Source organism: Alosa pseudoharengus, unplaced genomic scaffold, assembly GCF_046254945.1.
Source record: "Alosa pseudoharengus isolate Yale_2024_CS ecotype anadromous, Long Island Sound unplaced genomic scaffold, YU_APseudo_1.1 YU_APseudo_1.1_scf_4, whole genome shotgun sequence".
Classification (NCBI taxonomy): domain Eukaryota; kingdom Metazoa; phylum Chordata; class Actinopteri; order Clupeiformes; family Clupeidae; genus Alosa; species Alosa pseudoharengus.
The window spans coordinates 35,775,576-35,790,653 of record NW_027468774.1 but is presented as its reverse complement, the minus strand read 5'-3'; the positions used below and the strand labels follow the sequence as shown (position 1 = coordinate 35,790,653).

Sequence of the window (15,078 nt, the reverse complement as noted above, 5' to 3'; positions counted from 1 at the left end):
AACAAGCTAGAATACAATGGTTGCCTCACTGAAATAATTTGCATGTGTCCAGATTTTCCTGATCTAATTAAATATTTCTAAATTTCCTTCCACATTAATCCCAGAGCTACTGCCATTTTAAGTGGTAAGTAAATTGGACATTGCATACAACAAATTGTGGAAAACATACAGTAAGAAAACAAACAGAACAATTGGTCTGTGTAATGCCCATTACAGACTACAGATGATTACAAGTTCATTAAAACACACCAAACTACTAAAATCAAAGTCTATCGGAAGTCTGTTAAATACACTGTGGTGTACACATGCTCAGCCTATGAAGAGTTCATTTTCTGGTGTTTTGACTCCTATATGCAGTTCGGCACCAGCATTTCTTTCATTCAATCCAAATGAATAGGAAGGGGGGGGGGGGGTTGAATCTATGTTGAAATAAGTGGATCTGTGTTACTATGCATGTTGGAAGATGCCTCTCTGGTGTCTGAAAGGGAGGCATCAGCACCAGATACTGGGGTGGTCTCCATGGCGACAGCAACAGGCCCAGTTGCCTGTCCCGACTCCGTGGGCAGAGTGAGCTCAGAGGCAGGAACGGCCTCGTTAGCTCTTTGCGTAGGCCGACTGATGGCCATGGGGATGAAGACGTTTGAGGCACAGTGCTCGCTCAGATACTCCCCTCCTTTTTCCTCGTAGTCCTGCCTGCTCAGCCAACCTAGTTCTCCAGGGGGGTTCTGCAAGGCCCACTCGCGAGCTCCGTACCAGGCATCTAGTGCTGGACGCGATGCTAGCCTCACCTGCAGGGGAGGGAGACAGAGAGAGAGAGAGCATGGTCAATAACAAATTTGTGACACTGTTGTGTTGTGTTTGGTTACCTGATTCAGCTAGTGCTCAATAGTTAACAATCATGTGTTTAATCACAGGTTTAAAAAAGCAAGATGTCCAATATTACAGAGGCCACCTGTAGCAAATAATGCTGTGGTTGGGTAAGAATATTCAAACAAAGTGTTTATCTTGTGGGACATTTTACATCTTTTACTTAAAAGTCCAAACACATAAGTTCATTTAACTGTAAGCACACTGTCAGAAAGCAGTCTAGCACTCAGTTTTACCTTAAAGTATGACTGGAATGGTCGTATGGCCAGCAGTTCACTCTCCACACGATCCCGCAACCCAGGGTACATCAGATTCCCTCCTGTGAGAAGAACATTCTCCACCAGTGCCCCCTGCTGCTCAGGAGTGTACCTGCACCAACACAAAATCCTCTCTTGGGTATTGGACAAAGGTGTGGTTTTCAGTTTACATGTTGTGATGTCTGAGGCAACTTGACTTAAATCCATCGGCACCTTTTAATTTACTCTTCTTACTATATATATTTTTAACTTATTATTGTAATTATTAGATAAAATACTAAGGTGGTAGCTCAAGTGCTCTGTAGCTCACTTCAAAACGGTCTGAATGTGGAAAACAAACTAGTTTCATGCAAACTGTAATTACAGGGAACTGGTAATTTATACTCAGCAGATGCAAAACATACACACAGTAAAGTCAAAGGTGCAAATACAGCCATCAGTGAAAATTGCAACCTTATGTATTGACATAATTTAATACATGTAGAGCTGTCCCTCAAGTAATTTAGTGCAAATGTTTTCCTTCAGGTTGATGTAAACGCTCACCTGTCTAGCACAAATTGCACAGTCTCCATGAGGCCCATCTGATCTTCTCCAATCATTGACGGCTGGAAAATGACCTCTGGAGCACGCAGTCGCTCTGTGCCCACATACAGTTGATGGTACTCTGCTAACTTCAATGCAGGCTAAGAGAGAGAGAGAGAGAGAGAGAGAGTGATAACGATGTGGAGAGGGCAAAATAGGAGATGGAGGAGGGGAGAGACAGAAAGGGAAACTTGGTGTACAGAAAGTATTTATGCATGACAGTCATATCATACCTCTGCTCTGCTCTATACATGCTCTGCTCTGTATAGCTGGTTAACATTAGTAAAGCCCCTCAGGGGCATTGGCTTGACATGTGTTCCGTCTTCAGAGCACATATTGAACAGAGCCATGATCTTGAAAGTCATAGTGCCACCTATTCTCCATTATGTATATGGTCCAAAAAGATGAATAAGTTAGTTATTTGTTTTTAAGTGACTCCACTTTGTGGAAGCATTATATAGACCTGGACTCATTCTCTTTAATGGCTGATGTTAGACTAGTGACTAGAGACTAGTCACATTTTGACAAACAGGCCAATTAGCTGCCACATTACAGACAGCAACAAATTAGGTCATCCATGCTGATTGATTCTCCCAGTTTTGGAAATTGACAGCTTATGGGAACATCCACTTCTCCACACAGGCAACATATGTTTGTCCATCAGTTGTGTGACAACTAATTTAAACAGTTGTTTATTTAATTACTTAATTAATTAATGAGCGTAAGTTTTAACCTTTGTTGTGGCATCCATGTTTTTCACACATTCCGACGCAAAGCACATGAACACTGGCAGTCGGAAAAACAACATAATAAAAGAGTGGTCCCTAATATTCCCAAATGGCCTGAACACACCATAATTGCCTTGTTTGTAAAAACATGCACGGAAGTGAGCTCTCGTGGGACACTATTTTTTTTAAGATGGTGGCGCCCAATTTCGATGCTAACTGCCTGAAGCTAAACCTCAAATCCGGATCCCCTGCTCTACCTCAAGCATATGGATGGACAATCTCACATTTATGCCTTGATGCAGCTGTTGTGATTTGCTTGTGTTGTGTTGTGTTGTGTTGTGTTGTGTTGTGTTGTGTTGTGTTGTGTTGTGTTGTGTTGTGTTGTGTTGTGTTGTGTTGTGTTGTGTTGTGTTGTGTTGTGTTGTGTTGTGTTGTGTTGTGTTGTGTTGTGTTGTGTTGTGTTGTGTTGTGTTGTGTTGTGTTGTGTTGTGTTGTGTTGTGTTATATTGTACTGATGTGAAACATACCTGGGAAACATTAACCGATCTTTCCACCTCTGTGTTCTCTTCACCAAAATCAGGATCGGTATCAGCTGCGCCATCGCCTTCTTCCATCGACTGATCAAGATCCAAAGCCTGACAATAATGACAAACCGAGGCAAATCACACCACACACAGATGTGTTAGAATTAATATCCAATTAATATAGGTTTTCCTGTTGTAAAACAAATTTACTTGGGATTAGATTAGATTACCGGTAGATTAGATTCAACTTTATTGTCATTGTGCAGAGTACAAGTACAAAGACAACGAAATGCAGTTTGCGTCTAACCAGAAATGCAAAAAAAGCAGAAAAGTGCAATGGGATATACAAAGTATAGGCAGGTGGTGCATAGACAGGACAATAAATTTAGTGCAGTGTAGACAGTAGTATACAGTTGATTTACAGAAGGTGGTTTAGAGTAGTATAAATTAAATATAAATATGAGCACTGCAGTGTATTAGCAGTTACCTTATAAGCTTTGGAATGTGCAGTCCAAAGATCCTAGGTGGTTTAATTATTTAAAAAAAAGGATGACTTTGCATGTCCATTCAAATACCCCCCATTTTTTTTGTTTTTAAAGAAAAATGCTAATTTTCTCCCTTCCACTAGCACACATCCACCTCTGCCCTGTTGTCCAGCCCCTCCTGCAGTAGGTTGCGTTGACGGCTGAGCTCCAGGTTCATGCTGATCTTGTGGATGTAGGACTGGAGCTCCTCTGTGGAGTCCATGTTCAGCTCAACCAGCCGCCGCTGGAACTGATCCACTAGCCCATCCTCCAGCAGCTCCTGTGCAGACAGTCCCATGGAATAGCCCAACGACGTATAGAAAGAAATTGGGCATGAATTCCAATGTACAGTATATTGTATGGTGATAAAATGTGCCTGTGCGTGTATGAATAAATGTCTCGTCACCTGCACTGCCAATAGGGAGTCGAGACGCTCCTGATCCTGCTGGATTTTCTCCTCTCTGCGTCGGGCGTTGATCTCCTGCAGTCGCCGTAGTTGATTGGCTCTCCTTTCCTGGCGCTCCTCGGCCCCCACCCCTGCAGCACCCGCCAGCTTGGCTGAAAATGGCAGCTGGATGCGATGGACCTCCTGTTCATAGAACTCTGGGCTGCGCCACTTTTCAAGCTCTAATTAACAGCACACAAACACATCGCAGTCATCACTCTGAGCTGAGGAGCGCATTGGGTAGGCTTCATTTAGAGAAGAAGACTAAACTTCAGTGAAGCCATGTTGCCTTCACAATTCATCCTGAATTGATATGTAGTTCAAAGTGACCAACCTGACAATTGTGTATAATCAGTTGTTGTTACCCACACTGAGCACAGCATACCGCATAGAGCATACCGCTTACCTTGTTGGTAGTCTGAAGCGATGTAGCTGTGCTGATGCAGAAGCTCCTCCATTCGACTGAGAGTGAGAGCAGGCTGCTGACCCGGATACTTCAGCTGCAACAGGCGCTGGAGGTAACTGGCAGCCTGGCTTCCTCCCACATTAACCCGCTTGCAATTGGCTGCATCCAGTCTAAGATACACAAAAAGTGGAATGAAATGGTCAGCTACACATAGGCCTATGCATCTGACTTCCGAATTTCAAGTAAGTAAAGAACATTAGAGAAAATATAACACGAGATGAGAAAGGGACTGTCAATCCAGTAGCCTATAGTAGTCAAACACCTACCTTCCATTGATGACTGGAAGAACGTGAGAACAGTGATAACCGGAGGAGATGACGAGTCCTGTGTGCGGGGTATCCATACTGCGTTGCTTATTGTTCAAGTAGAAACTAAACAAACTGTCAATGCCATAGCTGACTTGTGGAACACCATAGCACTCGAAGAGAAGTTCTGACATCATCTGTCGGCAGTGTAGCGGGTTGCAGGGAGGCTCAGTCAGAACCACGGGGTGTTCCACGCAGCCCTCAGTAGGAAAATAAGCAAATCTGCTTTTAGCAAGTAGTCTAAACTTTGCCAACAATAGGTAAGGTACTGTCTATGCTAACCAGCCTACGGCGGAAATAATATTAATTTCACTCACCTGTGTGGCGATACCCAGATGCATAAACACATAGTCGAACATCAGCTCTTGGATCTCGAAATTGACGACAGCATTGCGATCAAATTGACTTTTTAGAAGCCATCGGAGTGGTTCCAGATTTGGAATATCATTGCCAATCTGAGTCTCACTCCTCGCAGCCCCTCGGCTTCGGGCCGCCACGGATTTGAATTGAAGTCTTGGAGACGAAAGTTCGTCGCACGCCCATCCTGCCCGCGTTTGAAAAGAACCATTATCTATAATTATCGGAACGGGTGATGGCTGCAAGCATTCTACGTTTACTTCATAAACTGGATCCGGTGTGGATTTGTAATCCTGAAAAGTGAATATGTTGGTTGACATGCTCGATTTGAGGATCATATGAAATGAGTGTTACAACAAAATACCACCGTGTGGAACTTCACCTTAGTGTAGATAGTGTTCCGATGTGATGCGTTGGTGTGTGTGTGTGTGTGTCTGAGTCTCACTGTGTCTGTGTGCGGGGATGTTGTCTTTGCACCATATTCCTACACAAAATTACAAAATTGTGATCAATAATTACCAAAATGCAATTAACAAAGTATAAATTAATCATATTGTCAAAGTATAAATTAATCATATTGCATAGGGCCCTTTCCGATGGAGTCCAAACCCAATGGGCTGAGAGCCCAGAGCCGCTGATTTGCCAGGCACTGTCTGGTTTGGCCACAATGTCCCTGATGGACAGCCAATTTGGGCCAGTCCCCTTTGGGTCCCCATTGTCGTACCAGTGCCCTCCGACAAACTTCGTCACAGGCCGCAGCACGTTCGGGAAATAGTGTAACAAAACGCTCCGCCACTTTGTTCACTCTGGTCTGTTTCTTTTACTGTCTATGGTTCTGTTCTGTAGTTGGTTATGCAAGTGGCGAGTCTAAATGTAGCCTACTGCTAAACCCAACAGAAGGCGCTGTCTACTATATCTAGAGTAGGCCACAGAATAGGCCTAACTTCACGGTCTTAGCGTGGCGCTTGTGGGTAAGGTAGCCTAAATATGAGAAAAGTGGACAGAAAATTTCGTGTGAAGAAGACATCTAAGTGGTGATAAATGAGTGTCAAATCAAAGGTAGGTTAATACCTTCAATTCACCAAGAACGTATTTTCTGTCTTTTAAGAATACATTTTCAATACGTAGGCGTAGCATGCTAAGTTATGCCACCCATTTGACCTCGTGCTCGAGAAAAAGCCTTGAAATTATGTAACGCAAATGTGTTTCTAAAGCATAAAAAAAACCTTTTCTGTTAAATGATATGTGATGTGATGAACGACTACATAGTTGTGATACAGACTACATAAGACAAATGAAAGTAGGCCTATGCATATGGGGTGCTGATTGTAAAAAAATTTAGCTGATACATTTTCAACATTTAGCTCACTTAAATTCGGTTACAATTTCTTAGCTGATATTTTCAACATTTAGCTCACTTTCCTCACATTTGAGACAGAAATTCGTGTAAAACGTTATAAAGTCAACAATATGTTCAAATGTAAAAAATACATGTTAAATATTATATATAAATGTTCTATCTAAATCTTCAATTTATATCTAAATGTTAGATCTAAATCTTCAGGGTTGACAACTCTCACGCATGTGGCGTGACACTCACGCTTTCAGCACCAATCTCACGCTCTCACGCACACGCAAGAAATGTCACGCCAAATTTTTTTTTTTTTTTTTTTTGCAATCCGTTAATTTTTTGGTGATGACTAGACTAGACCACAGCATTGTTTCTAAATAACAAGAGACGAGTTTAAGGCATACATATATGTCTTTAGACCAACAGTAGGTAGGTCTATCTGCCTACAACGTTCTCGGCGCAGTTTTCTGTTGATTCGCTGACTATTTTAATCTGGTCCGCGACACCTTCACAGAACACGTTGCTATTTAGACCTATGAGGCAGACGGACGCAAAGTGTGGCCGCCCATTCTTCTCTGTTGAACTACTCATAAAGTAGGCTAGCCTAGTCATCACACAGATATCACATTAAATAACTTTTATACGGTGCTATAGCCGCGCTCATCTCAATTCATATAGGGTGGAATATCTCACAAACTTTTCGTTCAACTACATGACAAACCGTAAACCAGAATAAACAGCAGAGCTTACCGAACACAAAGGTACTGCAATCCCCTGTACAATAAGCCGTTCCAGAGTAATCGGTTTTGAAATGGTAGCAAATTTCTATATGGTCTCCAACTTTGGGCTTTAAGTGTCTTAAAACTGAGCTGTGCTTAAATAACTATATATCTGTATATTAAAATCAGAGGATATACAGCTCATGGCTAAGAGTTTGTCTATGTAGCCATAATTTTTATTGTCACAAAATGCTAAGCATGCATGTATTTAAGTGTCTTAAAAAAAGTGTGTGCTTAAATTGGGCAATGCATGATTTCATAACAGGCCAAATAGAAAATAAATGTTAAATATATCCTAGATATAATATTACAATAGACCTTTCCAGAATAAGTCCCGCCTCCGTAACTTCCGTATCCATCCAACTTCCGGTCGTCAAATGTCTATGGGAAATAACATGGCGTTTCGAAAGATCGTACCTGTCAAACTCTGTAGGTGACAAAGTAGAAAAAGCTGGTGGGCCGATTGGCCTACACCCTTCTGCCATCTAGTTTCCACTGGATTTTTTGATTGTAGGTGCCGTTTAAGTAGTAAATGATTATTAATGCTAACCGGGAGCTAGTTCCGATGTACGCGGCCGGAGGAGGGCGTTAGATCTTGCTCACAACCAACCAGTCACAACCTAATGTGATGGTCATTTTCACGTGTGATTCATGCGTGGTTTCAGTGGTCTATAAATGTAAATCGTTTGCAAGGTTCAGCCTCTTTTCAACATGACTTAACTTTGGTTTGACTGTGCGTTGGCTGTTATTGAGATATTTGAAAAAGAAAGAAATTGCAGACGAAGACACTAAAGACATGACGAGATGAGAGTTTTTTTCACGAATAACAGATAATGATAAGCAGACTAGGAATCAGAGGCTGAATCGTATTGAGTCGATAGCTTTATTTTGTATGACCTTGATCAGAACAGTAACGTTTTCAGAATGTATTAACAACCTATCAAACATGATGATTTCACGCAGGGTTAGTGTCACCTCCGTAGACAGGCTCTGGTGTCACAAACTCCATTTCGGTGAAGACAAACTATGAAACATTGTCATTCACGTCACGTGATGCGAGTCAGAGGTCGGAAACTGGGGCTAGATAGATGAGGGGAGCCAAGATGGCGCTGTAGGAGGTTCACATGTTTTTTTAACTCTGAGAAACTTCTGAGCACTATCTCATGTAGAGACTATTTAATTTCATTTTGAATGGGTTAGAATAACCAGTTTGATATTTTAAACATCATTGCCTGAAAGTTTTTATCAATTTGTTTTGCTTTTACCGTTTTATGCCATCTTTTGGGATTTTTCTAACATCTTGCTAGCTTGCTCAGCAAAACTTAGCCGCTGAGGAAAAAATAAGGAGGGAAAAAGAATCTTCGGAAATTAACATCAAGACTAACAAACCTGAAAACATGTGTTATGTATTGGGGGTTGCTCAGACCTACACAAGAGCAGACAGCCCACTGTCACATACACAAGCATCCTCCATCCACAAGGGGCGCCAGCTACTTCCGGTCTTATTGTGTGATTGACTATAAGACGTGGGGAATGGCAGTCAATCGAGAGAGGCTCGGAGAGCTGGGGACAGCTGCTGGGCCGATGTTGTGAACCTCCCAGTTGCTTCGCCGTGCGCTATATGAACTTGGATTGATATTCCTTTTGGGGTTTAGTGGTGGTTTGGTTTTCGTTTGGGGCCCGTTTTCGTTTGTTCGTTCGTTTCCGTCCTGCATCACCGTGGGGTTTCCCGCACGGTGGACATCAAAGCGTGAGCTGGACGCCTTGGAGAGGCAAGAGCGAGGTGGCCCGACGGAAAGGTAAGCTGGCCGACCCTTTGGCTTTTCATTCACACCAAGTTCAAACACCCTGACTGTCACGTCCTCTGCACACATCCAGATTAGGGGGTTTAAGGTCTGAGCAACGTAGTGATTTCCCTAGACGTGTGACGCGGGTCGCTAGGGCATAAAAAAAAAAAGCTTTGTTTCCTGTTGGTTGTCAGTTGAGGCCATGGGTCGGTAGGGAATTTTTTTTTTTTTTTTTTTTTTTTTTCCCCCCAGTGGCAGTAAGGGATACAGTAGGTAGAAAATCAATCCCACCAGGATTTCGCAAGGTTTTTTGAGACTGTTGCGACCTAAAATGCCTGGATGGAAGTTGCAGTGATTTTAGCTGTTTCTTGTGGAGAAATTGCGGGAGGAAGTGAAAATTGCAAAAATAGTTTAAATTTAGGGCAATTAAGGTTAGTAAGACCAAAATCACACTGATAATCTTGATGCTTATTAAAAAGGATAATCAAAGGTAAACAGTAAGGATTACAGAAAATCAAAGTAGGCCTACTTTATTTGTGAAAATGCTTTGACTGAGGTCATTCACAAAGCATTATAGTAGAACTGTCCAAAAAAGACAGTCACCTAAAGAGATGGCATCATGTCATATGTTTCAATACATTCATATATTTTGTAATTCATATTAAGTTCATATCTTTTTAATAATTCATAGTCTGTGGCCTGCATAATTACTAATAGCCAAGTAAGTATCTAGTAATTTCATATTGATTTAAACTATTTGACTACACTTCTGTTTAATGTCATTACATTGGTGGTGTACGTCTAATTGACTACCTGCCCCTTTAAGGACGTGAGAGTAGCCTAAGTACATTTCTGAGTGGATTGGAAGGCTTGCATCTCACTGTGTTCGGCTACGAGTGTAAATAACTTTTTGCATAGTGCATTACGATATGTGGATGCAATTGGGAATGTCTTCTATGTCATTAGTTAAAATAAATGTTAAAAAAAACAACTCGAATGAAATCATTCTTGGATCATAGAAGAGGTAAATGTCTTGCAATTTTATTAATTTCTATGATTTTGGTAGCACTACTCAAACTAAGCCCACAAGCTAGCAAACATAACATAAGCTAAAAGGACATATCCAGGTAAACGTTTGCCAATGGGTTGCATAGCCTACTCAAAAATCAGTAAACCAAGTAGGCCTTAATTAACTTACTTTCATAGCCTAGGTAGGTTAGCAACACCAGGTTGAGAGATGGAAGTAAGCAGATCGATCATTAACGTTAGCCTTCTATTTATTGTCATCAAAACTGTAGAGGAACGAACACGTAAGGGCAGTCTTTGGTGTCATATGCAAAAGGTGCAGAAGTAAGTGTGCCATCTGGCTCAATATTCTGCGCGAGGGACTGTTGTGTGTAGGTGAAATTTCACGGTGAAACTACGATGATTGGTCAAATTTGCAAAAAAGTTGCGGTGTTTGGACAAAATTGCGAGTGCCTTGGTAAGTGACGAAAACAATCGTCTTCGTGAACAGCTGTGCATAGGCTACTTTGTAAAAGAGAGAATACGCTCATCCCTATACATAACAACGCAAGGGGTTAATGTAATTATAGTTCGCCTTTTATTTGTGGATTTATTTAATATATTTAGTGTTATTTCTTCCCCAAGCTCATAAAATAAATTTGGGTCGCACATAAATTGACAGGGTCGGTCGGAAACCGGAACCCAAGAAATTTTTTTTTTATGCCTAGACCAGGATTCCCTAATAAGTGAGGGCTCGTCCTTTTCTCTTCCCGGGGAGAAAGTGTTGTGTTTGTTTAACGTTTGGTTGTGTGTGCAATTGGTTTCATTGAGGATTGGCATGAGGCGTCGTGTGGTCGTAGTGTTTTATGTGTGATACTTCAGAAAAAGGGTGTAGAATTTATAACGTTACTGTGCACGGTGAGGTAACTGAGGTCTGGGTGGTGTTTGAAGTACCCCAATTACACTTATTTCATTGTTTGTTAGCGTGTTGCTAACGCCCATGTTCGTTAGCTAGTGGGATTGTTCCTACGGCAGTAACCTATCTGTTTGTTTGCTATCAATTGCGGCGCGATCCCATTGTGAAAATAGCATACGCCTGTGGAGCATTTGGCCTGGGCAGCTATGGATCTGACGCCGTTTGAGCCAGAAACTTTTTTTCAACGTGACCTAACTCGCAATGACTGGATTCGACTTACTAAGCCACAGCTGATAAAGGTAGCTGAATACCAGGAACTGGAAATTAACAGTAATCTAAAGAAAATGGAAATGGTCGATTTTATAATATCAGAACTTGGCCTCCATAGCTTAGCTTCACAAGATAAGAAAACACAACTGGAAATAGCTCAAATAAATAGTCGAACCCAGGTGGAGCTAGCGAAGTTGGAGCAGCAGACAAAAGTAGATTTAGCCAAAATCGACCTAGAACGTTCAAAGGCTACATCAGCAGATAATCAGCGACAAAGACAACATGAGGGTAGGTTTAATTTTTCAGATTGCCTAAAACTCATGCCTAAATTTAATTCCGATGAAGTGGAGGTGTTTTTTGATGCATTTGAGAAAATAGCAAGAGAGTTGCAGTGGCCAGAAGACAGATGGCCTATTTTAGTTCAGAGCTCATTTACTGGTAAGGCGCAAGAAGCCTATGCTACTCTCAATGCCTTAGCTAGTTCTGATTATAATGAAGTAAAACAAGCAGTACTCCTTGCATATGAAGTAGTCCCAGAATTTCATAGGCAAAGGTTCAGATCGTTAAGACGCAAACCAGGACAGACTTATTTGGACCTTATTAGACAACAAGAGGCCGCATTTGAGCGATGGTTAAAAGGTACTGAGGTGTTCACATATAGCGAGTTAAAAGCACTCGTCCTTCTTGAACAATTTAAAATCAGCATTCCACCGCACATTGAAGTACACTTAAGTGATAAAGAGGTTAAAGATGTTCGAAGAGCAGGAATTCTAGCTGACTCGTATGAATTAATACACAAAGAGCCGATGTGGAAAGAGAGGCAGGAGGGGCGTAAGCCAGTTGTAGAACCAATATCATCTGGTGGCGAACGTGTTCTAACAAAGCCCCTTAAAGCATCAGCAAATTCCAACACAAATTTTACAGCGTTTAAGGATATTATCTGTCACTATTGTAAGAATCCTGGGCACATGAAAGCCAGGTGCCCTGTGTTGGAGAGGAAGGCCGGGTTCCAGTCAAAATCGGCTAGGTCTGATTTGTGTTTTCAAGTGACCCCGGAGCAGGAGGCAATGGGAGAGGGTGCTTACAAACCTGGCTTTCAGTCCGCTCCTAAAGAGGACTTGGGGATGAGGGAAACTGGGGTAATTACCGCTGACTTGTACAGAGGATTTATGTCGGTAGGCACTGTGGCAGTGTCTCCTGGGGCACCAGAAGTGCCAGTAAACATCTTGAGAGACACAGGAGCTAGTCAGTCGGTGTTGCTCACTGGTGTTATAGACTTGTCGGAGGCCACTTCCTTACAATCCTCAGTTCTTTTGAAAGGTGTGGGGGGAGGGTTCCAGTCCATTCCTCTACATAGGCTGCATTTACAAAGTAACTTGGTTTGTGGAGAAGTTATGTTAGGCATTGTGCCTGCTCTCCCAGTAGAAGGGGTGCAGCTTTTGCTTGGTAATGATCTTGCATCTGATAGGGTCTTTTCCAATCCTGTGGTTAGCCAGTCACCATGTGAGGCTCCAGAGACTGAGGCTTTAGAAGCCAAATACCCTGCAGTGTTTAGTGCATGTGTTACCACCCGATCACAGTCCCGGCTTAAAGCGCCAGCACCGACAAGCTCTCCTAATAAGCCCAGCCTCAACTTGGGAGATACCCAGTTAGGTAAGCTGTTGGGTGGCTGTTCTGATCTATCTCTTGGTAGGGATGAGTTGATCAAAGAGCAACAGAGAGATCCGGTTCTTGCTTCCCTTAAGGAAACAGCATCAGATTATGAAGAACGCAAGGACATGGCAGAGGGATTTTACATGGACAAGGGAGTGTTAATGAGCAAATGGAGACCCCCCAGTCGCCCAACAACGAATGACTGGTGTGTGGTATCCCAAATTGTAGTGCCAGAATGTTTTCGTGAAGAGGTGTTAAGGCTGGCTCATGAGACGCCCATGGCGGGTCACTTGGGTATTCGAAAAACACAAGACAAAATTTTAAGACATTTTTACTGCCAAAACTGCATAAGGATGTGGTTGACTTTTGTCGTTCGTGTCATAGCTGTCAGATGGTTGGAAAACCCAATCAAGTCATTCCCCTAGCTCCATTACAGCCACTCCCTGTAATCAGTGAGCCCTTTTCCCGTGTTATGATAGATTGCGTAGGCCCACTGACAAAAACCAAAAAAGGGAACGAATATTTGTTGACCATTATGGACGTTTCTACCCGTTTTTCTGAGGCAGTACCACTAAGGAATATTAAAGCTAAGACTATCACGGAGGTCTTGCTCCAATTTTTTTGTCGGGTCGGACTACCACAAGAGGTGCAGTCCGACCGTGGATCCAATTTCACTTCAGGGCTCTTTCAAGAAGTCATGTACGAACTTGGCATAAAACAGGTCGTCTCATCATCTTATCACCCACAGTCACAAGGGGCCATTGAGCGGTACCACCAAACCTTAAAAACCATGATGAGGACATATTGTGCTCAATGGCCAGGAGACTGGGATGTGGCAATGCCATTCCTCCTCTTTGCAATTCGTGACTCAGTTAATGACTCTACTGGCTTTAGTCCCTTTGAGTTGGTCTATGGCCATGAGGTCAGAGGGCCACTTAAGATTATGAAAGAGAGGTTCTTAGAGCCAAAAGAGGAGGGTAATCTTTTGCAGTATGTGGCGGGTTTTAAGGACCGGCTGCAATCTGCGTGTGAGGTAGCACAGTCTAATTTGGCAAAAGCCAAAGAGCGAATGAAGGGCCAGTTTGACCGTAAGACGGTGACCCGATCCTTTGCTGTGGGTGACCAAGTGCTGGTTCTTTTACCTGTGAGAGGTGAGTGACTGGGCACGAAATTTTGTGGTCCTTACACCATCAATAAGAAAGTTGGCGAATCTAATTATGTGGTTAAAACACCAGACCGTCGTAGGAATACACAGTTATGCCATGTCAATTTTGCGCTACTATGACCAGTCCTCAAAGACTGCATGTTGTGTGGGAAAACAGCCTCTGCCTGGGGAAGAGGGTGAAAGGCAGGAAGAAGGAGACAACATTGATCGGGAACCGGTCAGTGCCCACCTGCACAACTCTGCAGCTTTGAATGATCTCCATAGTATATTGTGCCATTTGTCACCACCTCAGCAAGCAGAGATGAAAGCTCTCATAGGAAGTCATCCTGCACTTTTCTGTGATACTCCAGGCCGCACCTCGTTAATTGTTCATGATGTTGATACAGGGGATGCACCCCAATCAAACAGCACCCATATAGAATCCACCCTCATAAGGCTGCCTTAATCAGGGAGGAGCTAGCCTATATGATTGATATTGGAGCAATAGAACCCGCTCAAAGCGAGTGGAGTTCCCCTGTAGTCATGATTCCGAAAGCAGATCGATCCACCCGGTTTTGTATAGACTTTAGAAAAGTGAATTTAGTAACTAAAACGGATGCCTTTCCCATACCACGGTTGGAAGACTGTATAGATAGGATAGGGAAAGCTGAATTTGTAACAAAATTGGACTTACTGAAGGGCTATTGGCAGGTGCCCCTGTCTGAGCATGCGCAGGAGGTATCTGCCTTCGTGACACCTCATGGGTTATACCGCTGCCTTGTCCTCCCATTTGGAATGAAAAATGCGCCCGCGAGTTTTCAACGTCTAATGAATAGACTTGTAGTCAAGACCGCCTAAACCGAGACCAAGACACTACCAAGACCAGAGGGTATCAAGACCGAGACCAAGACGAGACCAAGGCCAAGACAGACTGAGTCAAGACCAAGACAAAGTCGAGACGAGACCGAGACCAAGACCGAGACCCAAAAAAAAAAAAAAAAAAAACAGCTAGCGAGCTAGTTTTACCAAAGTCCTTTTAGGCATGTCCCTCCACTCGGCACGCTTTTTGGGTACTCATCGGGCATCCTATTCAGCAGAAATGCGCGTACGCAAGGCTT

The 15,078-nt window shown here is 42.8% G+C and overlaps 1 protein-coding gene across 1 annotated transcript; it reads right to left on the bottom strand.

The window, feature by feature from the left end:
* Positions 1 to 38: 38 nt before the first annotated feature.
* On the bottom strand, positions 39 to 5,397 carry actr5 (actin related protein 5). The gene is made up of 9 exons (XM_076266062.1): positions 5,016 to 5,397; positions 4,660 to 4,898; positions 4,334 to 4,503; positions 3,889 to 4,109; positions 3,598 to 3,762; positions 2,962 to 3,069; positions 1,668 to 1,807; positions 1,104 to 1,236; positions 39 to 788 (listed from the first exon to the last, which is right to left on the bottom strand). The coding sequence occupies exons 1-9, from the start codon at positions 5,391 to 5,393 to the stop codon at positions 420 to 422; spliced, it is 1,923 nt and encodes a 640-aa protein (XP_076122177.1). The 5' UTR covers positions 5,394 to 5,397; the 3' UTR covers positions 39 to 419.
* Positions 5,398 to 15,078: the final 9,681 nt, after the last annotated feature.

Coding starts and splice junctions, on each gene's coding strand:
- actr5 (XM_076266062.1), bottom strand. CDS start 5,393: ATGATCCTCAAATCGAGCATGTCAACCAACATATTCACTTTTCAGGAT. Junction 4,899..5,015: donor ATCTGGGTATCGCCACACAG/GTGAGTGAAATT, acceptor TTTCCTACTGAG/GGCTGCGTGGAACACCCCGT. Junction 4,110..4,333: donor CGCTTCAGACTACCAACAAG/GTAAGCGGTATG, acceptor GCTGTTAATTAG/AGCTTGAAAAGTGGCGCAGC.